General features: G+C 58.4%; 1 protein-coding gene across 3 annotated transcripts; it reads left to right on the top strand.

Annotated features, from left to right (window-relative positions):
- Nucleotides 1–15: 15 nt before the first annotated feature.
- Nucleotides 16–25,706, top strand: LARGE2 (LARGE xylosyl- and glucuronyltransferase 2). Of its 3 annotated transcripts, XM_075754497.1 has the most exons (16): nt 16–136; nt 6,528–6,682; nt 18,808–18,981; nt 19,285–19,541; nt 19,947–20,029; nt 20,314–20,437; nt 20,977–21,148; nt 21,328–21,432; nt 21,700–21,812; nt 21,924–22,049; nt 22,202–22,357; nt 22,465–22,628; nt 22,912–23,190; nt 23,508–23,654; nt 23,800–23,995; nt 24,118–25,706. In XM_075754497.1, exons 3-16 carry the CDS (start codon nt 18,882–18,884, stop codon nt 24,313–24,315), a joined length of 2,220 nt encoding a protein of 739 aa, XP_075610612.1. In that variant the 5' UTR covers nt 16–136; nt 6,528–6,682; nt 18,808–18,881; the 3' UTR covers nt 24,316–25,706. The 3 variants fall into 3 exon arrangements, with proteins under 3 accessions (XP_075610612.1, XP_075610614.1, XP_075610615.1); XM_075754499.1 differs by lacking the exons at nt 16–136; nt 6,528–6,682 and adding an exon at nt 16,611–16,716; XM_075754500.1 differs by lacking the exons at nt 16–136; nt 6,528–6,682 and adding an exon at nt 18,666–18,688.
- Nucleotides 25,707–26,234: the final 528 nt, after the last annotated feature.

Consider the following 26,234-nt stretch of genomic DNA (forward strand, 5'->3'; position numbering starts at 1 on the left):
CCCAGCCCAGCCCACCCTAGCCGAGCGAGAGGAGCGGGACGGGCCAGGTGCGGCTGCCGAGCGCCGCGCAGCCGATTGGGCGGCGGGGCGGGGGTTTAAAGGACCGGGAGCGGCGGCGGTGGCAGCGGCCGGGCAGGTACGGGGCGGGCTGGGGGAGCGGGGCCGCTGGCTTCTGTGGGGCTGTGGGGCCGCTGGCTTCTGTGGGGCTGTGGGGCCGGACTCCCGGCGTGAGAGGGGCCGGCGTCAGCGGTGTCCCGAGGGGGGACGTGGTTGCCGCAGGGCGCAGAGGTGGGGTAGGGGTCAGTTTGGGGGGGCCCGGCGGGAGAGGCGTTCCTCGGGTGCTGCAGCGGGGCGGGTTCGGCCCACGCGTGGATCTGGCGCTCCGTGGGCCTGGGAGCCGGACAGCGCCGTGCCCCGGGGCGGCTGCGGCCGCTGGCGGCGGTGTGACGAGCGCTGGCCGCTCCCCCCCCGCCCCCCTCCCCGGAGAGCTGTGTGGGATTGCTCGGGGGGGCTGCTGGGTCTGGCGGCGGCATCTCTAAAAAGTTCCCGGTGGCGGTGGGGAGGGAGCGTGGGCCGGAGCGGCGTCTGCCACATCACCCGGCGGGGAGCGACGTGCAGGAGCTCCTGTCCCAGCCGGGAGGGCCTGTGCCCCCCCCCGGGGTGGGTGTGCTCTGATGGGCACCCAGGGACCGCGTTTGGCTCCCCCCTCGGCCGGCACCGGGCAGCCAGCTCTTTGCACCCGAGCCGGCATTTGGGGAAGCGCAAGGTGCGACCGAGCGGGCAGGGGCAGCCCCCGCTCTTTTCAAAGGCGGAACGGTCCCTGCCCGCTTGCTGGGTGCGGGGCAGGAGGAGGTGCTGCCCCGAGGGGCCGCAAACTGCGGGCAGGGACTGGAAAAGGTTGTGGGGGCCCTTGGGGACGGGAGCTTGCCAACCTCGTGTTCCTCTTGCATGGTGCCTGGCAGCCTCTCGCCCTGCCCGGGAGAGAAAGGGAGGGAAGCGGAGGTGCTCAGGGCTGTGCTGTCAGTGCTCCCGGCCCTTTCCCGGCACTCGCACAGCCACAGCCACGCTCTAGTCGTTACCGCACTCGGGCACTAACCCCCATTTTACAGGCAGAGGCACGAGACCCGTCTGGCTGCAGCCTGTTGCAGAAGAGGGCCCAAACCTGGGTTCGGTCCTGTAGACCCTTCTCCTGCCGTGCTGAGCAGCGCTGGGCTGCACGGACCGTGCTCCAGCTCTGCCTTCTGCCCAGCCGGGGAGAGTTACCCCGCGCTGAGGCTGCCCGGCCATCGCCGGGCCACGGCGCGCTGCTCCCCTGAGCTGGGCCTGGCCCTCGGCACACCTGGCGGTGCAAAGATCGGCAGCAGTGCACATGGACGCAGCTGCGCGCCTCCCTGCTGAAGCTTTGAGGGTGCGCAGGGTGGGTGAGGAGGGCGTTTCGTGGCCTCTCGCAGGTCTGCCGAGTGCAAACAGAGCTCTGCCAAGCTGCCCCTCCTTCCTCCTGTCCAGTTACCTCCACACAATGGATGCAGTGTGTGCCTGCAGCTTCCTCTGCAAGGATTACAGTTGCATGGGCAGGCACTGTATCCTTACTGATCTCGCCTCTTCTCCCCCCTTCCCCTGAGGGTTTGTTTTCCAGCAGGCTGAGTTCAAAAAGGGCACGAGATACTGCTGGAGAACAGTCTGGTGCTAGACAAACCTATTTAGTTAGAATCACATGGATTAGACCCAACTTTCCGTTCACACGTGGCGCTATCTGTGAGCGCCTCTGAATTTCACGGTGGCTGAGCTGCTAGCGCAGGTACCAAGGTGGGTGAGATGGCACCTGAAGCCTGTGACAGAGTTCTGGAGAACAGCTTGCTGGTGGTAGGTGTGTGCTGCTGGTTACTCTACGGGCATATCCAGTGCAGACTGCCAGAGCTGCTCTCCTTCAAGGAGAAGTTCTGGCTCTGCCAGACAGCAATCTGAGAGCCGGCTGCCTAGGAGGCTGCCAAAGATACTTTGTCTTCAGCCAGAGGTGAAGCTTGATGCACGAAGTCCTTGGGCTACTTCGAACAGCATAGCTAGATAGTGCAGTTCTGTCTCTGAGGGAGAAGCTTTTCGCCAGATGCTTCTTCTGCATCCCTTGCCCCCCAGCCTCCCTCCCACCCGCTGTCTGTCCTGTCCCCCTTTCTGTTCATCTCCCTCCTGCGGTGAGCAAGTTTGGAGGACAGTTTGAGTAGCATCACATTGCCTTTTTATGGTAAGTATGCCGCAAAGGAGCGCTGTAGGAAGGGTAGCTTCTCAGAGCAGCAGAGAGCCCAGGAGACTGGGTAAGACTTAAATTGCCTTGGCTTACGGTGCCCACAGCAGAGTGGGGGGGGGGGGGTAGGAGTGAAAAGGCTGGGTTCAGGGGTTAGTTTCTCTCCTGACTGTACTCAGAAAGCTCTCTGAGCAGCTCCTCTCTAGCACTTACCGTCAGTCTGGGTGCTGAGGACTCGTGCTTACTGGAAATCCACTGGCTGTAACTGAGGCCAAATAGTTCTATGCTCTGATGATGAGGGGTGCAGGCTCAGCACTAATGGCAGGGAAAGAAGCAAACCAAAAAAAGCAAACACTCTGGCAGCCCATCACTGGGTACAGTGCTGAAGTCCAGCTTGCTTGGCTGCCAGCATCTTGCTCTTTGCTCATATCCACGAGACCCTGCCATTTCTGGAGAGCCTGACCCCAGACAGAGCGCTGCCTTGGGTCTGAGACAGCTCATCCTAAGTAAGCCTTGCTCAAAATGTACCTTGCGGGGTGCTGGGGTAGGTGAGGATGTGTTCTTCCAGCACTTGCCAGCGTTAGAGGTGGGAAGCGGGATGTGGAAGAAGAGACTCAGTATATCGAAGCGTGGCTGTGTCTTGGGACGTTGGTAGTTGTGGGGGAAGTGGATGTTCTCCCCAAACGTGTTTTCCTGCTGTCCCTCCACTGCCAGGAGGGAAGGAGCCTGGCAGTGTGAGGTCTCGGATGTGGATCTTTCCAGCCGTGGTGGGAAGGGAGCAGTCTGGGTGTGGGATGAGATGGTCTTTCTGACCCTGTCTCCTTGGGGCATCCCTTCCTGCCCACACCATCGTGTGGCCGTCTATTTTCTTCACTTCTGGATGAGCTCAGCCAATCCTTTGGGATAGCTAGGGATAAATTGTGACCTGCTCCTGTAGACAGAGGCACGTCCAGAGAGTATTTTAGTCCCTGACACATGAGCTCTGCCTAGAATGGAAGGCCTGATTCACTCACGATATCTCACTGGAGGCCAACACCTTTCAGGAGACCTCCAAATCTCAGTCCAAATGAGGAGACAAGCACACCGAGCTCCAAGCATGACATTGCTGGTGGTGGTAGCTCACACCTCTGATCTCTGACAGCCCTCCTGGGACCTGGAAAGGCAGCAGCTGGCAGGGGATGTTGGAGGTGTAGTCCCTGAGTTCCTGAAGTGTTGCTGACAGGTCTATTGCTTGAAGTGGTAGCCTAAGGGGAAGGGAAACCCAGGTCACACAAGCTTAAGGGGCCTTTTAATGTGTGTTTTGACTTGACGGCATTTTGTTGCTGTTCTCTGTCAGGGTGCCCCTGCCCTTCCCAGCTTAGCTGAGACTTGGCAACTCGGAAGGGAGACTCTCTTTGGCTTCCCAGGCGGAACAACACATCTGGCACTGTGTGCAGAGCCCTGCTGTGAGATAGTGACTGCCTCCTGCCTCCAGATGCCTTTTCCAGAAAGCCATTTAGAGCCCCAGGCTGTTACTTGGATAACTCTCTCCCCTGATTCATTAGCAACGTGCAGTCTCTCCTGTAATATCCCAAATCTGCCTGTGTTAAAGGCTGAGAGGGAGAGGCCATGTCTTTTAATAACCATGTGATGCAGTTGGAAAAAACTTCTGGACACGCAGTTCTCCATTGGCCTGGGTTAATGGAAACCTCCCAGGGAGAGATGCAGCTGGGCCCTGAGGGAGAGGGTGCTCCAACTGCTTTAGGGTGAGCAGGGCAACTGCTTGTGGCTTCTGATCTGCCTTTCTCCCAGCCTCACCCAAGCTCCCCTCACCCCACCTGGAGAAAGCAGCAGACCTGGAGATCAGTCCCACCACACTGCGGGTCATGCAGGTCCCGTGTGCGGTGCTGTGTAAGTAACTGTTGGTGGCTGGGCTGTAGCCGTTGGACCTGGGCTTGCACCCTGGAGAGCAGGCTCTGGCCATGTGCGCAAAGTTTGCTTTCCTGGTGACACTGGTGACCGTGCTGTGGTGGATTCCACTGGGCAGTGCTGCTGTGTGTGGCAAGCACATGCCTGGCTCTCCCCGCTCAGGATTAGCTCTGCTGAAGGTGCTTTTGGTTTTCCAGCTCTTTGTTATTGAAACTACTTGGTCTTTTGCTTCCTCTTCCAGGTGGGTATCAGGGACTTGGCTCTTACCTTCTGAACTGCTCCCTATAGATGCAGGGCTCTGGTAGCACCAGAGGGAGGGTTGTGACTGCAAAGGTGGCGTGTGCCAGGCAGATTTGGCATCTTGGTTCATGCCCTGTTCCTCCTGCTCCAGAAGTATCTGTCCTCAAGGTTCCCCCCTGTCCTGGTTTTGGCTGGGACAGAGTTAAATTTTCTTACTTGCAGCTGGTATAGTGCTGTGTTTTGGATTCAGGATCAGAATAATGTTGGTAATGCGCTGGTGTTTTTGTTGTTGCTAAGCAGTCAAGGACTTTTCAGTTTCTCCTACTGGCCTGCCAGCGAGAAGGCAGGGGGCACCCAAGAAGCTGGGAGGGGACACAGCTGACCGAAACTGGCCAAAGGGATATTCCATACCATATGACATCATGCTGCATATATAACGGAGGGACTTGGCCCAGACGTGCGTGGCTCAGTAACTAGCCGAGCATTGGGGCTGGGTGGTTAGCAACTGTGCTGTGCATCACTTGTTTTGTATATTCTTTTATCATTATTATTTTCTTCCTTTTTTGTCCTATTAAACTCTCTCTATCTCAATCCATGAGATTTTTTTACCTTTTTCTTTTCAATTCTCTCCCCCATCCCACTGGGGGGTGGGGAGTGAGCGAATATCTGGGTGGTTGTTTTAGCTGTTGGCTGGGTTAAACCATGACACTCTTAGTCCCCTCCAGTATGAGGTAGGAGCTGACAGATCAGGATGAGCAGAGTAGGGATGATGGAGGGGATACATGTCCATTTACTGATGTGTGCCATAGTGTTTCCTCCTGTCTACAGGTGTCCTCTCACTGGCTGCCTTGTAGAGGGATACTGTGGGAGGCTCACAAAGCAGAAGTAGTGTCAGGCTTTGTTGCTGGAGGACAGTTTTGCTGAGCAGTTGTGTTGTACTTCTTTGCTGGGGTTGGTGGGTTTGACTGTTCAGGTGAAGAGCTGTTGTAAAGTATTTCTTATCTCCAGCCCTCGTTGGGATTGATGGTGCCTTCCTTGTTTCGTATTGTGCTGTGCCAGGCTGATCTGGGGTTTGCTGTGGCTAGAGGGGTGCAACGGGTGCTGTGGCTGGGCTGGTGCCCAGCACACTGCACACTTCCTTCTTTGTTGGGGTTTTGAAACAGATGGGACAGACTAGAAAGATGGTTTTGGTAGGTTTTACCTCCTTTGAAGGTCCCATTCCTCCTGCATCTCGGAGCAATGATGTGTGGATAGAGGGCTTTAAATCAAAACTCCTAATTTCTCTCCGATTCCTTTGCCCCAACTTATTTGCGTGGCTCTGTGCTGCTGGTTTGGGATATCTCCTGATAAGGAGGTCATAATCCCTGTAGCCTCCTGGGAGAAGTGCTCATCCATTCCAGCCTGCAGTTGTGGGGTGTGGGTGCCCAACTCCATGGGAGCAGGAGGAAAGGGGTGCGCTGGCAAGATCCCAGCAGGAGGAGGACATCCTCTTCCTCTGAGGAGCGACGCGTGCGGGCTGCTCTGCTTCTGCAGTGCAAGTTGCCTGGTGGTTTTTGTCCGCCTTCTCTCTCTTCTGCCTGCATCCCTTCTCTCTCCCCGTTGTGCATCTATCTGGACAGCTTCTTTTGACCCCCCTCCTGGGACTGCCCAGTGTATGTCACAGGGGCTCAGGTTACTGGACATGATAGTTAATCCCTTCATCGCCTCACAAGCTAAACACTTGCCGCTGCTATCACTTTTGGGAGGGGTCCAGGGAACTTTCAACTCCTCCCTACCCCAGCTCCTCATCCTGCTGAAGCCAGTGTGAGGACTCACGTGTGTTGTGATGGAGCACGGTGGCTGTGGCTTTGCCAGCACTTCTGGGGACACGTGTACAGTCCTCCTTGCATGGGTGGGGAATGTGCTACAGGACAGCGCAGTGATCTGGGACTAGGAACATGCAGCATGCAGATAGTCTCCCATGGGCTGTCTGTGTATCCTTGGGTGACACTGAGCTGTGCTTTGTAACAGGCGGGGGGAAAGGGACAGGACCAAGGTGTTGGGTGCTGCTGATCTGTGACACTGTTGGCTGTGCAGGGGCCTGTCCCCAGAGCTCTCATGCAGTAGTTCTTCACATGACTGTTTGTCTTTTGGGTTTCAGGTGATGGCAAGCTCCAAACCCCTCAATTACAGCTGAGATGTGTTATCTGCCCTTCAAGTTGAGAATTGCTGGCTAAAGTGTGGTCCTCACAGCCACCACCAGGCCCTGCCAGCTTCTCCAGCTGTTCCCAGGTACTCCTGCAACACCCTCCAAAGGTTAGTTATTTTGCTTGTTAAGTAGATGGTTTACATGTGCCTGCTCCCTTCCTGTCTTAATGCTTCTGTACCCAAATTGGTAAACTGGGGATAATTACATGGCAGAAGGTCTTGGCTCTGTGGGTTTTCTCTCTAACTGGGCATGTGGGTATTTGGGACCTGTGGGGAGGTTCTGGAGACAACACTGGCACTTGTAAAGCCCTGTGGCCCTGTTCTCTGGAGGGAAAGACCAGATTCCTTGCATGAATCCTTGGGACAATGTGTGATCCCATCTCTACAGCTGTTTCAGTTGAACTTCCCTTGTACGTCTGGATCCTTCTCCCCCAAAACAACTATGGTCTATTACTTGTTTTGAGTGTAGTGGGCAGTAGGTGACTGGGACCTGGGCTGAGGAGCTGGAACAAGCTCCCCAGGCCAGGGGAAATGGGAAGACCCCCTTCTGAAGGCTGGGAGCTTGTACTGGCGTTGTTCTACCCCAGCAGCTTCTTTTCCCTCTGTCCCTTACACAAAATGTTTCTGTGGGGCCACTGTTCTCAGTGGCCGCCTCTCTCTCCTCTACCTCTCATTAGTGCAGGGCTTGGCATGTCAGCAGGAGGGAGCCTCAGCATGTCTGTGCCTTGATGGGATTTGTCAAGGCTCCTTCCCTTTTCTTCCTGTTCATTGAGGGCTGAAACAAAGCAAACAGAAGAGAGGAATTCCAAAGAATAGGGGTGAGGGAAGAGAGGGATGCTGGAGTGACAGGCTGCCCCTGCACACACGCACCCCCCTGCCTCGGTCTGGTGAGGCAGAGCGTTTTGGGAGGCGAAGCCCGTTCCCAGCCATGCCACCAGCTGCCTTGCTCCCCGGGCTGTGGGGCTGCGGTGTGCTGCAGCCCAGAGAGCTCCTCTCCCTGCTGCCAGGGTCGCTTCCCTGGTGAGGCCGTCCCCGCTGCGTGCTGAAGTGCCAGCAGCGAGGAACGGAGCCTCAGGGCTGCTGCCTCCTCTCTGCACAGGCATGTGGGCCTGAACAGAGCTTAAGGGAAATGGGCCGTTATTTGAACTGCTCTGTTTGTCGTGGGCTGTGGTAAAAGGTTTCCCTCTTTACCTGTGCCAGGAAAGTTTACCCTGCCAGGGAGCCCCGAAGGAGCCTGGCACAGAGCTGAAAGTCCTGCCTGGGTGCCAGGGCAGCAAGGCACCGGCCCCTCCCCAGCCTGCAGCCAGATAAGCACTTGAACAAGGCCCTTCTGTGCAGACAGGTCTGGGAAGTGGAGACAAAACGCAGCCTGGCTCTTGTATGGCTTCCCAGGGGGAAGGCGACTCAGGAGGGGAGTCGTGGCCAGCCAGGCCACAGGTAAAGCTTCGTCGTCTGTGATGGAGCTCCTTGCTCCCTCCTTTGCCATCACCAGGCCGTTGCACAGGTTCCTCTTCATCCTGCCCTCATCACTGCTATGGATTGGATCTGAGGAGGCAACAGGATGCTCAGCAGCCCTGGCATAAAGTACTCGAGGTGAAATACACCCCTTGCATTTAAGCTATGAGGAACAGCCTTTAAGCCACAGCCTCTGTTTCCTTTCCTTCCTCCTTGTTCTCCCCCTTCTGGCAATCTCTGCACTCTGTGGTTTAATTAGAGAGCGGAGTAAAGTGCTTAGACTCCAAAATGTGCAGATTAGGGGGTTACTAATCCTATTCCTCAACGGGTGCTCACATCCTGCCCAGTCTGTTATCGAGCTTCTGTCCCCAGACTGGAAACTCAGCCAAACTCGAGATCTCTACCTCTCATTTGCTGCGCAGAAGAGGAAGGGCGAGGGGGAACAGGAGAGCTGTGGGGGAGGAGGGAAGTGAGCTGCGGGCTTCCGAAATTCTCAAGGTGGGTTTGTAGTCAGCTTCTTTTGTCCTGGCTGGTTTGGGTGCTCCAGAAGCAATAAAGCAAGGGTTTGGTGTTTTAGCTTTGGGTTTTTTTGAGTGCTGTCTTCCTGTTCTGACAAAAATAAAATATGTCTGAGGAAGCAACTGCTTCCCCGCATGTGTATTTATATGCTGGGTGATTCAGTTCAGGTCTTGTGCCTTCCCTGTGCGTACGCACCTCTCCCCATGTTCCCAACTGTCTGTCCTGCGCTCTGGTTTCCAGCGTACACCCAAGCGAGCTGTGCTGCAGCGTTGCTGAAAGCACAGGGCTCCCTGCTGAGAGCGAGAGGCTGGTGCCTGGCAGTGCTGCGTGAAGCTGGTTGTATCCTCATCGGTGGAGGTTGAGATCCCTTTATAGGACATACGCTGTCAGTGTGAAGGGGAAGGCGGAGTATTTGCTGCTCCAGATGGAGGCACCAGCAGGGAAGAGGGAGTAGGGAGGATGCGTGTGGTGGGAAGGATAAGACTCTTCCTTCCTGGAGGTAGGAGAGGAACTTGACCCTGATGGTCACAGGATGGGCTGAGCTCTCACACCTCTGTACCACTCCTGGTGCAGGCTGGGTGCTGCACAGAGCTGGCTGTGGGTTGCAAAGGACATGAGCTTTTGTCCTGAGCCACTCATCTGCTGCTCGGTTGAGTTGAGGCATGCTGTTTCTTCCCTGCCTTTGTCCTTTGGTGTGCAAGTTCAGCGTTTAGCTTAGCAGCATGAGAAGCCCCAGGGATGGGAACACAAGGAGCAGCAGGAGGGGAGGAGTGCTGGGGAATGGTCAGTAAGGTGTTTGGGTGTTGGGAGCATTCTCTTTTCCACCACCTGGCTTTGGAAACCATCTCCCCTCTGGGATCCGCTTCCCCTCCTTTTTGCCCCATCAGTCGCTACCTCATTTCCAGTTTGCAAAATGCCCCATATGCTTTTTTGCAGGTATGTTTGCAATCTCTTAGCTCAGCCAGCAGCTCTTCCTCCACAGTGCTGTCAGAGCCTATTTGTAACGTGTAAGCCTCTCTGTAGCTCAGGTATCACTTCAGGCCTTACAAAATGCCCAGGGCACCCCGAGTGGACAGCACTATTGGTGCTTGGGTTTTTTAGAGCCTGCCCGGAGCCTTGCTGGTTTGCTATTTATAGTGCAGGGCTGTTCCTCTGTGGACAAGCTCTGCTTTCAGCCTTGCCTGAGCACTGAGAGCACCAGTGCCAGGAATAGCTCTGGGCAAGGAAGACATGGGAGCCGGCTGCTTGAGCACAGCTCCCAGTTTGGGCCAGTCCCTGGTGTAAGAGAAGAGGCACCAGGCTGCATCTGTGAGCTCTGGCTCTTGGTGAGTGTCAGCCTCCTCTGTGGCACAGCTGCTTTTCACGCAGGGGAAGTGAAGGGATTGCCCTTCCCTGTCAGGTGCCCCGTGTGCACGCCTGGCTCCCCTGTGCTGCCGAGGCTGCCAGAGTGGAGTTCAGCACTGTGAGAGGTGGCATCCAGAAGAGTTGATCCAATGCTGGGTACCAGCAGGACTAGAGAAGGACCTTGGTGTGGTGTGCTTGCACCTCGGAGGGCAATTTGCATGGGAAGCTCTGCTCCTAGCGTGTCCTTCAAGCAGTGGCTGTGACCTCTTGGTTGTGTATCCTGAACTGCTGCCCACCTAGGGCAGGTGGAAGCCTTTTCGGTGGGGCATCTGCCATCCCTTGCACAGGGCCGTGCTCTCCTCTGCCCAGGTGAGTGCTTGCTGGCCTCAAGGGAGCTTGACCTGAGGTGTCTGAAAGGAGCCCGGAGCACAGAAAACTCCAACACCCTCCGTAGCTCTGCTGCTTGGGCAGAGCTGGTCTGGCCCTTTGGCTTGTGATGCTTGCAGCTTGTCTGGACAGCAGAGCTGAACAAATAATTAATTGCTTGATTTAGTGCCCAAAATGAAAAGCTAGATGGAACATCCCCCCCCCCCCCAACAGCCAAGTTTGAGGGACCCTTTATCTTTTCTTTTAAATGTAATGCAGCTCAATTTCAAACAAAACAATGCAAAATGAGACTTTTTGCTTGGAAAACAAAGCATTTTGTTCTTGTCCAAAACTTGTTGTGAAGTAGCAAATGACTCTGAGCTGTCTGGAAACTGCAGTTTTCAATCAATAACTATTCAGCCAAAACCACTTACCCAGCTCTGCCGGTGACAATGCACGGCAGACACCTGGGGGCCTGGCTCAGAGCCATGCCCCTGGCACCTTCCCAGAGGTGGCGGGGAGAATGGTGTCATGCCTCTTGTGGACTCTTCCAGGCAGAGTGCCGGTCCAGGGTTGTTGGAATCCCTTTTCCTCTTTTTTTTTTTTTTTTTTTTCCCCCTGTAATTAACCTAATTAATTTTGCATGAAATGGTGCAGACTCCACAAGCTCGTGTAGGGGTTAAGTCTGGTCAGATGTGCTGGGATATGGTCACCATTGTCCCACCAGGAAGCAGCTCCTGGTGCAGTTTGTTCAAGAGCATTTTAGGGGAGCAGGGAGATTTTGGGGGGCAGGAAATCTCCTGTCCATCCCTACCCATGGGCACTGCTAGCTGGAAACTTAAGGCATCACTAGTTCACAGGGTGAAATTCGCACCACTTTGCTGTATGGGGCATGACGCCTGCTGCGTGCTCCAGCTGTGCTGATGGCAGGGCTGGAGCTGGCAGAGGGCTTGCTGCAGAGTGGCTCGCATAGAAGCGGGAGCTCCTGACTGCTGACCCTGCTGTTGCCTCTCAGCTCTAACCCCAGGAACTGCTGTCTGCCGCAAGCCCACGGCAGTGGGAGCGTGAGGAAATGGCAGGGGTGAACAGGTATTGATGCCCGGAGCACATCCGGAGACTGGGACACAGTGAACCTAATGGATTCAGAGCTGGCCATTAGCTGCAGCATGGATGTCAGCAAAAATGCAGATATTAGAAACTTAATCCTGGCAGAAGGAAGGGAGCTGGAGATCAGCCCAAATGCTGCTCCTCTTCTGTTTCAAGAGACGGGCAGAGTCATCCTGCTCTTTGTAGTGCTCCCGCACAGTGCCGAGGCTTGGTCCCTCCTGTGCCTAGGGTATACGTGAAAGAGATTTAAGACTCTGTAGCCTCTGTGTTAGTTTCAGTGCAGCTGTCCTGAGTCAGGCTTATGCTCCATCAGACCCAGAAAAAGGCCAGTCAGTGGCAATACTTCACCTGCCGAGTATCCTCCTGGCATCCAACAAATTGTAGTCCAGGGAGGTACAGCTGGAAGCAGTGTGTTGAACAGATATCTCCTCCGTGAGCTTGTTGGGGGTCTCAGCAGCATGTGGCAGGGTTTCATGGGAGGCAGGAGGCACTGGGGATGCTTTCAGGTGCCAGGCTGGAGTGGGGCTGGTGTACCCCAGCAGGCTGTGCGGAAGCAGGGGCTCAGTGGGAAAACCATGACTGGCATAGCCATGTGGGGTGCTCCCTTGCCCTGAGCCTGGCATTGAGGGCACAGGGCTGGCTGAGTGCTGGGGGAAGGTAGTCTGCTCCAGAAACATGCTGGGGGGTTGGGGGGGGTGTTGGATGGCCCTTGGGTGAGGGGCTTCTGGCTGGCAGGGACTGACTTGGTCCCTGAGAGGTGATCCTTACTTCTAGCCTGGGGTGAGACCCAGCCGGTGGTGTTGGCATGTCTGGCTGAGCATCCTGGGCATCATGTCTGGTGTGCTGCAGCTCTTCTCACACACAAGCTTTCAGGGTCTATGCTGCTGGTCCCCTGCTGCAGTGAAGGACAAATGCAGCATGTGCAGAGCAATGCAAGCCAGCACCCTGCTTTCTGCTGCCCTGGTGTCCTCACAGGTGTGGCTGAAGGCTATTGCCAGCTGGATCCTTCCAGCTTCTTGGGCCTAACGGGAGTGAAAGCACCTAGGGACTGTGTTGCTAGCTGGGTGGCCACCTCTTGCCTTGCCTCAGAGTTGTGGCAAATTGCAGCTGCCCAACTTGTAAGCATTGCAGGATGTCTGGTAGGCTTAAGCCTCCTACGCAACACTTGCACGCTCTGCTGTGGGACCGGACTCCCCATGCGTGCCCTGCACAGCCCTCTCCAGCTGGGGCTCTGCCGGGCAGCTGAATCCAGGGCCCAGTTGTGGACAGGGAGGCTGGCTGCAGTGCCGCTCCACAGAAGCAAACTGTCTAGCAGGGCCTCGTGATCAGAGTCCCTGCCAAGAGGAGTTACTCCCTGATGCATTCCTGGGGTTTCAGACACGGGGAGGTAAGCAGCGAGGCGTGCTCCCGTGTCAGACCCAGCCTGAACTTGTTTCCTCTGGAAACAAGGAAACAGTCTGGTGATGAAAGTCCTTGCTTCAGCCAAGCTTGGAGCTTCAACTAACACCCTTCAGAGACTGTTAGCTCCTGTTCCCCAAGTGCTACGCTTCTGTCAGAGAAGATGGCTTTTCCGTGTGACCTTTGCAGAATGAAAAGCTGAACTCTGAGAGCAGCAGAACTGTGTGCGGTGATAATCTTATGGGGCCTGAGGAAAGCTTGATGCACGAGAATGAGGCACAGCTGACTGCTGCCCCAGGTAGATCTTCACCTTTCTGGGATTTTTCTCTGCAGCTTGGTGGTGTTGGGGACAGTGGGGAGGTGGGGACACTTTCTTCTTTCACAGCTCACGTGCTGGTATCCAACTCAGTGGCTGCTGCTTGATCCCATCTCTAGAATATGGTGGCTGTTTTGCCACAGGTTGCTCTTTCCAGGGAAATACAAAGGTGAAATTCTTACTTAAGTTTTGCTTATCATAAGACCGGGGAGGGAGGGATGGTGTGGTAATCCGGAGCATGGGGTTTTAATCCTGTTCTCCTGGCCAAATTCCATTCCGCCTCTGTAAATTCCTGCAGCTGCCCTGCTCTGCCCTGCCTGTGTGGTGTCGCCGGCTGGAGCAGCCCCCTTCAAGTGGCAGTGTTTCAGCGATGGGGAGGGGGGCAGCGAGGTGACCCCGAATCATCAGGCGCTTTGTCAGGAGGGTGCTGCAGTACATGATTTAAAGGTGACCTGCTGAATAAGGAACCAGCCTGTCCCTTCCCGTCTCTTTGTAAAAGCAGAAGAGATCATCCCCAATTGCCTCGGTTCAAAGCATGGTGCCTTTTCTCAGTTGCCAGTCTTGCTGTGTAGCTCTCGCCGTGGCTCTTGAGTCCTTTCTCACCTCCTGCGAGCCTGGGAAGCTGCCGTGTTGTGCTCCTGCTGAGGCAGTCTTAGCAGGTCAGCTAAACTGTTGCTGCTCTCCAAGCTCCAAAAATGAGACCTGGGAGAAGAATTTGCAGTTTCTGTTGCCTACAGCTAGGTAACACAACAGCAGTGTGGCTCTGCAAAATCACTCCTCCCCTGTCTGGGGACAGCCTGGCCACCTCTTCCCTTGTAATGCCTGGGGGGAAGTGGTAGGGGGGCAGCAAGCCTGGGGCTGTCCCTGGCCATGCAGATCATGGCTGCTGTCCTGTGACCTGCAGATGGTCTTGCTGTGCCCCAGCATCCCCTCTGCAGGTGCCATTAGCTCTAGGAGTGACAGCAGGCTAAGATGCCCACCTTGAGTTGGGCTTTGCTGCCAGCTGCGGTGCTGCGGGAAAACAGGGCTGCTCCCTGCTGTGCTTGCGGGGCTGGGGGAAATGTGAATGCGATGGGAACGCTCCCACTGCCAGCTCTCCCTAAACATTAACTGCTCACCTGATAGTCACTGAGCCAGGGCGAGCGAAGGCCAGCCAGGCCGAGTCGTCATGTTACTACAAAAAGAGGGGATCTTGGAGGAGCAAGGAGCACATGGGCAGCTCTGGGGGGGAGCCTGGGGCAAGCAAGGTGGGTGCACTGCCTGGGGAGCAAGTGCTGTTTATGCATGGAGGGGTAGCTGGCAGGCAGCCTTGGGCTCCTGCCCATGCCTCAGAGGTTGGTGTGAGCATGTACCCGGTGTCTGTGCAGCTGCCCAGCTCTGCTGGCTTGATACTCCCTGTCCCCCGGCTATCGCCCTGCTGTCACTGGAGGCAGGGGTGTCTAGGCATGAGGCAAGACCAGGGTTCTCCCTGCCCCTTTTCCAGTATCTGCCGTCAGCCTCTCCCTGCAAGACAGGGGACCTGGGTGCCTCTTTCTGTCCTGTTTGCCATGTCCTGATCCCTGCCCAAGCAGGACTCACCCTGTTCCCAGGGAGAGCGTGGGGGAGGGAGGATAACCTGCTGCAAACAGCACTTCTGCCCTGCACCCTTGCGCTGGGGTCAGAAACCGGCAGTATTGGGAAACCTCTCATCTTACTGCTGGCTGTGCTTGTCTGGCGGGAGCAAGGAGACTGAGGAGGGAGGGCGGAGAGGCCGAGTACCGTGGTCGCAGGAGCGGGTAGAGCTGGGATGCTTGCGTGTTGTTCCATGGCTGCTGGTACCCGCTGTGCCCTTTACCTGGGAGTTGCTTCCAGCCTTGCCCTCCACTTGCTGTGCCTTCAATGTTTCACAGGGGAGGAGAGGCAGTGTAGCTACCTTCCTGCTTGTCCTCTCCTCCTCACCACCATAGACATCCTAAAAAGCCTCTGACTTGGCTGTGCTCCCCCAGCAGCCTACCTGCTCCTGCCCTGGCCGGTGAGGGCCTGGCACTGGGCCCTCGCTTGCGAGAGCGAGCGAGATAGGGAGGCTGGGAAAAGCGCGCAGAGAGGCAGCTGTGGTCAGCCAGGACAGGAGGTGGTTTCCTCCCCCGGAGCTGTGCTGTTGGCAGGAGGCTGCAGGAGGTCTGGGCTTCTTGCAGAAGCATGGGTAAACCCTGTGCAGCTGATGCCTCAGCTGGAACACTTGTTACATGATGGATACCACGGGGCAGGGACAGGACAGTACCAGGGGCTGAGCTCCGTGTGCCCCCGAGCCAGGCATGGGAGCAAAGGAGGGCTCCTGCTCTGGGGAGCCACGGGGCTCAGAGGGGCACCCTGGAGGTTTCCTCTTCCTGCCGGGGCTGCGTGGGCAGAAAGGTGCTGCTGAGGAGTGACTGCCTGTTGTAACGGGGCTCTGCAAGGGCAAGCAAGAGCTGCCTGAGCGGGAGGTAAATGCATCTCCCGGGGCAGTGATTTCAGTGCTGCCTGGGTGGAGACCCAGCCTGCCCCTGGCCTCGGGGGCTGCCTTTGCAGGCGCTGCTCCCTCTTTGCCAGGCAGGCTGGGGCTTGCTGCCGCAGCTTGCCTACGGGGTGGGGGGCAATTTAGTTTTCATCTAAATTGCTATGCAGGCAGTTTGCATCCTAATCCCTCCTGTCTGCTGCCGGTGGCCACCTCCTCCCACCACACCCTGCCTTCTCCGGGCATCCTCCAGCAGGCTCCCTCCAAGGCTAAGGAGGGCAGGGGGGGTCCTCCTTCCCCTCCGGCCCTGGTCAGGAACCTGCTGCCTTTCCCCAGCCCTGGGGCCAGGCACAGGGCAGGGGGAGCTGCAGGTAGAGCCTTCTCTGCATAGTTAGCATTCCCAGCCCCGGCCTCCTGCAGCCATCCTGCTCACTCCCTGCAGCCATCCTGCTCACTCCGGGTGCTCTGGGAGATGCTGCACTGTTCGGGAAACCCGGATCTCCTGGGCTGGGGGGCAGCTCCTTCCTTTTCAAACCTACAGTGGTGTTTGCACCCTATCCAGGTGAGGGGCTTGTGCTCACGTGGCAGCTGGTACCTCTTCTCTTTGGGTAGCAAGGACTGCACCCCACGCTGGTATCCCAGGCTGGCTGAGCAGCCCCTCTCTGCCAGCTGAGGGGAGATGGAGTGGGCTCTGCTGCCTTCCAAAGCCCCCCGAATATCCCTCCGTGTGGACAAAGCCTCCTGCACCTGCCCCGGGACAAGGAGGCAGCAGGTGCTGGGTAGGGGGGTAAATAATCCCGATGCTTCTCTTATCTCAGCAAAGGAGGGATATTTGAGGCCTAGGAGTGGAAAGGGGGCTGGAGGGAGGGCAGATTCCTCCCATCTTACTTTGGGCAACTCTCTGCTTCTGGCGCTGGGGGCTCTTGAGTAGAAAGCGAATTTAATCTCTTGTTTTGTTTGTTCTTTCTTCCTCCGAAAGGGGGGCCAGCGCGGGGCGTGCGGGGGGGAGCTTGGGTTTGAGAGCAGGGAGGAGGGGGGGAAGTGTCAGATCTGAAAGGGAGGAGTAAAGGGAGGACAGGGAACGGCAGACCCGGGAGGGAGCAGCAGCAGTGGGCTGCCGGCCGGCTGGGAAGTGCCCGGGGAGGAGGCAAAGGGGAAAGGCAGGTAAGGAAATCACCTCCTGGGGAGCAGGTGAGGGGCCAGGTGTGGAGGGGGAGAAGGGACGGTGGGAGGGGTGGGGGTGCTGTGGGGGGTATGCATGGAGTCCTTGGGTGCCTCTGGGAGGGTCTTTGCCAACTGGTGTGCTGCTGGTCCTGTCCTGTTCCCCGAAATTGTGTCCCAGTAGCGTGCTAACATGCAGGCTGGGGACGGAGTGCGGTTCCCCGCAGTGAGGCATCCCCCAGAGGGGCCACGGGGGCAAGTGGGACCAGGAGGGGTGCTGCTGTGTGCCCCTACCTTCTCTCTCCTTCGTTCGTGCTAAAGTCCCTCGGCTTCCCAGACTGCTTGGTGCCAGCCAATCTCCCTCATCTTGCCTTGCCCCTGCCTCTTGTGCAGCCAGCTCAACACAAAGTTTGGGGGATGCCAGGCCATGTGGGAGGGGTGGAGATCAGCTTGTGGGAAGGGAGGCGGGCTGGCAGCAGAGTGCAGGGACCTTGCTGGGTCCAGCATGGCTCACGGCCGTGGCAGGGAGAAGGGACACCTGGGGCCCAGTGTGTTCTGAGTGTCAGCTCCTTTTTCCCTGCCATGCCTGTGCTTGGCCTGCTCTATAGAGCAGTAATTAGGGCGATGCTGGGCCCTGCTTGCAGGGAGCTGTGGTGCCAGCAGGACCCCTTCTCCACCAGGAAAAGGGGTGCAGCCCTCAGGTGCCATGCCTGCTGCTATGGGGGCTCAGTTGCATCCCCCAGTGGGTTACGGTGGCTGTGTTCCCTTGGGCTGGCCTTGCCCCGGCTCTCGCAGAGCCTGAGCTTGTTGCTGCATATCCCTTGCTCCTGGCACCCTTGCCATCTGCCCTCAGCAGGCAATTCCTGTAGTGGGCAGGCAATTACACCCTGGTTTTGGGGGCTGCTCAGGATGTGTCCTTCCAGGCTGCCTGGTTCAGCCCCCAAGCGCTGGTGGCCCCATGGGCATCTGCACATCAATGGGCTCCAGCAGGGTGTGTGCAGGGGGGAGCAGACCCTAATCCGGTCCATTCATCCCTGCAGCAGCTTTTGTTGAGCCTCCAGATGTTGCGCCGAGGGCAGGGGGCTCTGTCTCAAGCTGCAGCAGGCGGGCAGGGGCGCGGAGCGGGGAGAGGTTGGTGTTCCCTTGCGTTGTGGGGTCTTTGTCTGCCTCGAGCACCTGGCTCTTCGGGACCTTGAGGCAGGGCTCTCTGGAGATGGGCATTCTGTCCCCATGTTGGGCCTGGGTGCAGGAGCAAGGTGGGGAGCGTGGTGCTCTTTCTGGTGCCGGAGCGGCTGGCCGCCGCTGAGGAATGAAAGCGCAGCACGCGTGGCCGGAGCTGCCGCAGCGGGGCAAGGGGGGGTCCCCCAGCGTGCCCTGTTGAGCCAGCAGTGCCAGGAAGTGAGTTTCACTGAAGCGTTTGGGATTTTTCCACCAAACTTGGTCGGGACAGGTAGCAGTGAGCAGAGGGCGAGGCGTGGCAGACCTGGGTATGGGAGTTCCCCCGAGCCCACCGGTGGGAGGGCTGGGAAGGAGCCAGTGTGCCTGGCAGGGTTCCTCGCTTGGCTCCATGTGGGCTGCGCTCCCACCCAGCCCGCCGTGTCCTTGAGGCTGCGTCTCAAGAGCAGTCCCGGCCCCTTTGGCCTCCTGAGGCGGTGGGGGAGGGATCTGTGCTCCCTATCAAGGGCAGGCTCCATTAACCACCCCGTGACCGGCCACCCTCCTCACCCGGGAGCCATTCCTGCTCTCCCCTTGCCGGTGGGATGGCAAAGAGCAAGGAACAGAGCTGGAGTGAAATCGCTTGGAACACTCGTTCCCTCCCCTGAGGGCCCCCCTGAGAGCCGTGCGGTCATAGCAGGGTGGCGGGACAGGCCACGGAGGGGTCCAGATGCCCCAGCACGGGGTGGGAGGGTGCCGGATGGGAGACGCTGTTGCTGGAGTGGTGAAGAGCATCTGTCTTGCCGCTGTGCTCACCCAGGTGGTGTCCTGGAGGGAGCAGGAGATGGGGGACGTCGTGCTGGGGGATGTCGAGGCACCTGGGTGTGGGCTGCAGGGCTGCAGGTGACACCACTCTCTCTGCTCCCCTGCCCCTCACAGGCTCTAGGATGCCGGGGCCTGCTGGGCTCGGGCTGCCCACCTGATCCTCGCCGCCTCTGTCCTGCCGGCACACCATGTTGCGCTCCTGGCGTGTGAAGCTGAAGCTGCTGCTTGCCACGGTGACCCTGGCCATCCTCCTCTCCTGGCTCTACCTCTTTGTGGGCAGCCTCGAATGTGAGTAGGTCCTTCTCTTCCTCCTCAGATCAAGGGACAGTCCGCAACAGAGGGTGGGCAGGGGAGGCTGAAGTCTTGGGGTGGTTGCTGTGTGGCCATGCAAGTCACTGCAGGTGTACCTGAGCTCTGCATTTCCAAGGGCATTCTTGGGCATCGGGGGAGCAGAGCTGTGATGTTGGCTGGGCACATATGGGGTGTGCGGGGACCTCTCAGTTGGGGTTCTGCCCCACCATCCATACCCGGACCCTCCTGGCCGAGCCCATCCTTGCTGTGCCCATCACATGCCCTGTGTCTCCTCTGCAGACGGCCGCTTCCTCCTGCTGCCGCCCTGCCTGGGCGAGCAGCCGAGCCGGGACGTGGAGCGGGAGGCGCTGGCCTCGCGGGTGCGCAGGGTGGAGGAGGAGAACCAGCAGCTCCGCTTGCAGCTCGGCCAGATGCAGGCGGAGGGCAGTGATGGCAGCCCACAGTGGGGGGTCTCTGCCGAGGATGGGGACCCTCCTGGGGGCGAGAGGAGCAACCGCACGGCCTGCCCCAAGCAGCAGATGGTGCACAAGTGTGAGGTGGGTGATGCCACCCGCACGGTGGCCGTGGTGGATGGGGGATGTTGGATGGGAGGCTGGGACCCTGGCTGAGCATGGATGTATGTGCAACCCGCCTGGCACTGCTCACCCATGCTCTGCCCATGCTGGTGCCTCATCCTGGCTCTCCATGGTGCTCAACAGGCCACAGCCGGTGGGTGAGGGTGTCTTGCTTCTCCAGAGATGGAGGCCAGACAGGATGAGTGGCAGCCAGACTCCTGGTCCCCACTTCTGAGCCAAGGGACCCCCGCCTATCTCTGGGCCTCCTTCCCGAGGGAAAGGGCTGGGTTATGGAGTCTCTCCCCATAGCATGGCTCCAGGGAGGAGCTGACAGGGTCCTGTGGGGGGGGTCCAGTCTCAAAAAAGGCTCCATTTGTCTCTGGGCAGCTCCTGCACGTTGCGATTGTGTGTGCCGGGCACAACGCGAGCCGGGATGTGGTCACCCTGGTGAAATCCATCCTCTTCCACAGGTAACAGGGAAGTGCTGTGCCAGAGGCCCACTGGTTTGGGGATCCCAGATGAGCTGCTGCAGGGGGGGCAGTGCTGCGGGAGAGGGGCTCTAGGGCCTCTCTCTACCCCCTGTGCCACTGCTGAGGCTGAGGTCCAGAGGGGGATTCAGCTCCCCCAGGCAGCTGGTTTGTCTCCACCTGCCCCCTCAGCTGGTGTCTGTCCTCTGGCAGCTGTGGGAGGGCTGGGGACCATGTTCTCTTTCTCCTGCTGTGGTGCTGAGTGCTGCTGCACTTGCCCTTGGCAGGAAAAACCCCCTCCACTTTCACTTCATCACGGACTCAGTGGCCCACCAGATCCTCCAGACGCTCTTCCAGTCCTGGATGGTGCCCTCCGTCCACGTCAGCTTCTACAACGCCGATGACTTGAAGGCAGGCACTTGCCCCCGCTTTGCTATCCCAGCCCAGTGCTTGGAGTGTCAAGGGGAGCAGCAGAGAGGGGCGAGGGGGAGGGTGTTTATTAACTCTTTTCCTGCTGGTCCCTCGCTCACCTGCTCCCCTTTCTGGACTCGCTACTGGTCCAGCTGAGAAGGGGGGCACAGGGCTGGTGCTGGAGGGGTGGGGTGGCCTCTTAGGGTAGCACTGCCTCTGCGGCAGAGCTGGGTCCCCCACTGAGCACTGAAACGCTGGGGTTCAGGTGAGCGTTCTGGTGACCGGAGGAAGAGCTAGGCCAAGGTGAGAGGGAAGGAGAAGGAGATGCAGCCAGCGAGCGCCTGAAGGGCCTGGGGAGAGAGGTGTGTGGCTGCTGGTGGTGCAGCTGGAGGAGATGCTGCAGGCTCGGCTGGCTCCACAGCTCTGTTGTGCCCCTCTGCTGGCCTCCTCTGCATGGGGTGCTGGGCACACACAGCTGTCCTGCCTGGGCAAGGGAAGGGCATGGCCATGCCCAGCCCTGAGGCCGTGTCGCCTTGCAGCCGGAGGTGTCGTGGATCCCCAACAAGCACTATTCCGGCATCTACGGGCTGATGAAGCTGACACTTACCAAGGCGCTGCCCTCCAACCTCTCCAAGGTCATCGTCTTGGACACCGACATCACCTTCGCCACTGACATCGCTGAGCTCTGGGCTGTCTTTGGGAAGTTTTCTGGTGAGGACAGGGTGCCCCCAGGACCCGCTGGGGCCCTTGGCAGGGCCCCGGGCACTGTGAGCCCGCCATCCCTTTGGGGTGGCAGTCCCCATGTGCCACAGCACCAGCACAGTGGGTTTGCTTGGGCCCTCTGAACCTGCAGCAAGATGGGCTGGATCCACGTCCCTCTCTTTCCTCAGACAAGCAGGTGATCGGGCTGGTGGAGAACCAAAGCGACTGGTATTTGGGCAACCTCTGGAAAAACCACAAACCATGGCCGGCCCTGGGACGTGGCTTCAACACAGGTGAGCATGGGCTGCCGGGGTGGGCCCTGCAGCCTGATGGTGCATTCAGCTGAGGCGGCACTTGGCACGGGGAGGCTGGGGAAGGCTGAGGTGAGGCAGGAGAGTCTGGTGGGCACAAGGGGGTTGCTCCAGTGTCCCGAGATCGTGCTGGTGGGCGCAGAGAAGTGGCATGTCCCAGGGGCTGAAGGCATGCAGGCTGCTGTGCTCCAACTCTGTGATGGCTGGGTGCTGCCTTGGTGACCCGGTGCCCTCCTCCCCGGCACCCAGGGGTGATCCTGCTCCTGCTGGACCGCCTGCGTCGCCTGGGCTGGGAGCAGATGTGGCGGCTGACGGCGGAGCGAGAGCTCATGAGCATGCTCTCAACCTCGCTGGCCGATCAGGTAAATGGTCCCTCCTCCAGGGTGGTCAACCCTGCTGCGTTCCTGTAGCGCTGTGGCACAGGGAGGACATGCTGTCTTCCTCATCCACCTGTGCACTCGCTTCACTCCTAGGACATCTTTAACGCAGTGATCAAGCAGGACCCGTCCCTGGTGTACCGGCTCCCCTGCTTCTGGAACGTGCAGCTCTCTGATCACACCCGCTCAGAGCAGTGCTACACCGAGGTCTCAGATCTCAAGGTGGGTGGGTTTGCTGCCTTTGAGACTGGGGAGGGCCTGAGGGACAGCGCATACACTGGAGGTCCGGGGGAGTCAGCATGGGATCTGGGCGCCTGGGGGGTGCTGGGTGCTGCTGACTGCCCCTCCGCGGGGTGACACACCGCTGCCCTCAGGTGATCCACTGGAACTCGCCCAAGAAGCTGCGGGTGAAGAACAAGCACGTGGAGTTCTTCCGCAACCTCTACCTGACCTTCCTGGAGTACGACGGGAACCTGCTGCGCAGGGAGCTCTTCGGCTGTGCCAGTCTCCCCAGCCCGCCCAGCAACCAGGTGAGGGCGATTGCAACTCTGCCCCTGGCCCCAGAGCGTGGGGCAGGCAGACACCCCACGCAGCCACCCTGGGGCTCCTGCTGTCTCTCACTTTTACGGCACTGCAGCTGCAGCAGGCGCTGGAGGAGTTGGATGAGGATGATCCCTGCTACGATTTCCGCCGGCAACACCTCACGCAGCACCGCGTCCACCTGTTCTTCCTGCAGTATGAGTTCCTGGCCCTTCCCAACCCCACCGATGTCACCCTCGTGGCCCAGCTCTCCATGGACAGGTACTTGCTGGTGGGGCTGGTGGGAAGTCAGATCTCCCCCCTCCACTGCCTCTGGGTGGCTCCCCAGCTCAGGAACTACCAGGGATTTCTAACGTGGGTTCCTCATCCTCACACCAGTGATTTGCAGTGAGGAGCAACACCCTAACCTGGTAGCAGCAATTCTTCCTACCCTGCTACGAACACAGAGGGTGACTCGAGGCTTACTGACAGGCACCCAGTTCTGAGTTTGGCCAAGCTGCCATGGAGCAGGGTTCCGGCTCACGCAGTGCTTTCTGCATCGCAGGTTACAGATGTTGGAGGCCATCTGCAAACACTGGGCAGGCCCCATCAGCCTGGCGCTGTACATGTCAGACGCAGAGGCCCAGCAGTTCCTGCGCTACGCCCAGGCCTCAGAGGTGCTGAGTGCCCGCCGCAACGTCGCCTACCACATCGTCTACAAGGAGGGGCAGTTCTATCCCATCAACCTCCTGCGCAACGTGGCCTTGGCCAACACACAGACACCGTACGTCTTTCTGACGGACATTGACTTCCTGCCTATGTATGGCCTCTATGATTACCTCAGGTAAGGCTTTCTCCAGCCTGCCATGCTCCCCAAGCACCAGGGTTTGCAGGAAATGCCCTGGGCAGCTCTCCTCAACATGCAGAAACTGTTTCCTTTGTGTTCAACCTTGGGATCCTGCCCTTGCTTTTGTCAGATGCCAGTGGATGAGGAAGCAGCCATGGCTGTGAGGGGTGCCCCGTCCCTCCTGCCCCTGCATGGCACCACTACAGAGTGTCCAAACTCATTAATACTCTTCTGGAGTGGCGGGTGGGCTGAGGAAGGGGGCTGTGACCACGGCTCACAGCCAAGGAGACCTCACACCCTTCTTACCACCATAGGAACTCCATCCAGCAGCTGGAGCTGCCCCAGAGGAAGGCAGCTCTCATCGTGCCAGCGTTCGAGACCCTGCACTACCGCTTGACCTTCCCCAAATCCAAAGCAGAGCTGCTCTCCATGCTGGACATGGGCTCCCTCTACACCTTCAGGTAGGGACTGGAGCTGCCCCACCGTCCAACAGCAGAAGCCAGTTTTGTACTGTTGTGACTGGGGCAGCAGCTCAGAGGACACCCTGCGTCCTCTGCCTGTCTCGGGGAGCTGCCAGTTTTCTCTCATTTCCATCTCTCCCCACAGGTACCACGTGTGGCCAAAAGGCCACGCCCCAACCGACTATGCCAAGTGGCGGACGGCCACTGTGCCATACCGCGTGGCGTGGCAGCCAGACTTCGAGCCTTACGTTGTAGTGAGGCGAGACTGCCCCAAGTACGACCAGAGGTTCGTGGGCTTCGGCTGGAACAAGGTGTCCCACATCATGGAGCTGGATGCGCAGGTGGGTGTGGGGCTGCTCCTGGCACCGTGGAGGTGCCGGGTCTTGGGGGGTGTTGGCCAGGTGGTGAAGTGTTGGTACCACCCAGCCGACACTGATGGCAGGGGCTGCTGCTCTGCCCCCAGGAGTATGAGCTGCTGGTCCTGCCCAACGCCTTCATGATCCACATGCCCCACGCCCCCAGCTTCGACATCTCCAAGTTCCGCCTGAGCGCGGGGTACCGGGGCTGCCTCCAGACGCTGCGGGAGGAGTTCCACCAAGACCTGTCGCGGCGCTATGGGGCTGCCGCACTCAAATACCTCACCGCCGAGAGGAGCCTGTGATGCCCAGAGACAGCGGGTGCAGGGTGCTAGCGGATCCCTCCTGCCCCGGCCCACCGCTGCAGCCTGGCCTGAGGGAACCGAGCCAGCAGCAGAGCCTCTCCACCCCAGCCATGGGATGCCCGTAGCTAAGATGGAAGATGCCAGCTGCAAGAACGGGCAGTGCCTGCAGGTCAAGCTGCTGCGGCATGGCCGAGAGTTTTTTTCAGAGCAGCAGCCTTCCTGTTACAGGGGAACTCCCCTGTGCCAGGGGCCAGTGGGATGGGTCTCCTCCCTCCCCTGTTTTAGCAGATTTGGATTCTCAGCTTTCGTTAGCTCACCTCACCTGGAGGCCCAGCCCCTTGAGAGGCCTGGGAGCTGTACCTTACCCTGCTCTGCCTCTGCTCTCTGGTCCCAGGTCTCAGTCCTCCGCACACGCCATCGGGGCTTTGGTGAGTGGGAGATGAGGATGTAGAGCATCCTTTTGCATCCTGTGTGGTGCCAGGCTCAGAGAAAGCCTCCCAGCACCCTGGGAGGTGGGGCCAGGGAGCACCAGGAGAAGTGGAGACCTGGTTCAAGCCCGGACCGAGGCTGGCCGGTTAACAGGGCGAAATATTGTCCCTCCCCATCCCTATGGATGCAAAGTCTCCAGTGGGGTTGGTCCAGTACTGGTGGTGTGGGAGTCACCCAGAGCAGGACGGGCTGTCTGCTGTCTCCAGCAGTGAGCTCCCAGAACATCCCGGCTAGACACAACCGTGCTGGTAACTAGCCCTGTCCTGGGGCTGGCAGGGCTGCAGACCATGCCTGGCAGCCATCACGATGGGCAAAGCAGCAGCTTCGTGGGCAAGCACATGCTTGGAGAAATTCCTGGCAGGGGACCACCCTGCTCGTCCCCAGCTCTTGGCAGCGCAGATGTTGCCATCCGCAGTCAGGGATGTGGTTGACACTGGAGAAGACCGTAGCCGAGCACTGTGGCAGGGTCCCCGCACTGGGAACAGCTTGGCCAGGCACTATTCCACTGCTATCACACACTGGAGCACAGAGGATGCATTGCTTTCCTCACGCTATTTAAATTATTTAATACTTTTCTCATAAGAATTAAATGATAAGGGTGTCTTGGTTTTTTTTTTGGTTTGTTTTGTTTTGTTTTTAATCCTTTCTTCCTCCCGGGTGATTTTGCTGGTGGCCCTGGAGGCTCTCCAGGCCAGTTGCTGCTGCAGTCTCCGCTGTTCTCTCCTTAGCATTACTCTGGGCTGCAAGAGCCAGCTCTGTGCAGGTGTGAGGATTTCCGTCCGTGGTGGGAGCAGCTAGGAGGAGCCATATGAAGCGCGGGGTATGGAAAGGGCACAAGCGCCTCTTGCTTATTCTCTCTTTTTAATTTAATTTTTAAATTAAAGCTTTTTTATTCTTTTTCACATCCTTGTTAGAACTGCCTGGTTATTAATTTTTTTCTGCTGCGAGCTTGCATGTGTTCCCTGGAGGGAAATCAGCAGGAGGAGAGCAATGCAGGGGTAGCCTGAGCCTCACCCGGGGAAAAGCATCACTGGGCTTGCTCTGCTGGGTGTGTTTGAAGCCTTTGCCCTTTCTGGCTGGCACAGCAGGAGGGTTGGGGAGCAGGGAACAACAGCAGGCAAAAGAAATGCCCGTGTCACCAAGCGGCACGTGCGCCCATCCCCTGCCAGCTCTGAAATGGCTGGTGGTTGCTGACTGCGGTGGGATCAAGTCCACCGGTTCCTGCCGCTGCAGCGGGGTGGTACAAGCTGTTGAGGCTTTTTTTTTTGGGAAAGGGCTGGAAAGACAGTGCTGGTGACTGTGAAGCCGGGCACAGCTCCACCCGCCCAGTCCCTAGCAGACGGCTTTTAATACAGCTAAAGCTCGCTGGTATCGCTCTGCTTCCATGTTAAGCGACACCACAGGTTTAGATCAGATCTAGACAGTAGTTT

Source organism: Balearica regulorum, chromosome 5, assembly GCF_011004875.1.
Source record: "Balearica regulorum gibbericeps isolate bBalReg1 chromosome 5, bBalReg1.pri, whole genome shotgun sequence".
In the NCBI taxonomy this organism is placed as follows: domain Eukaryota; kingdom Metazoa; phylum Chordata; class Aves; order Gruiformes; family Gruidae; genus Balearica; species Balearica regulorum.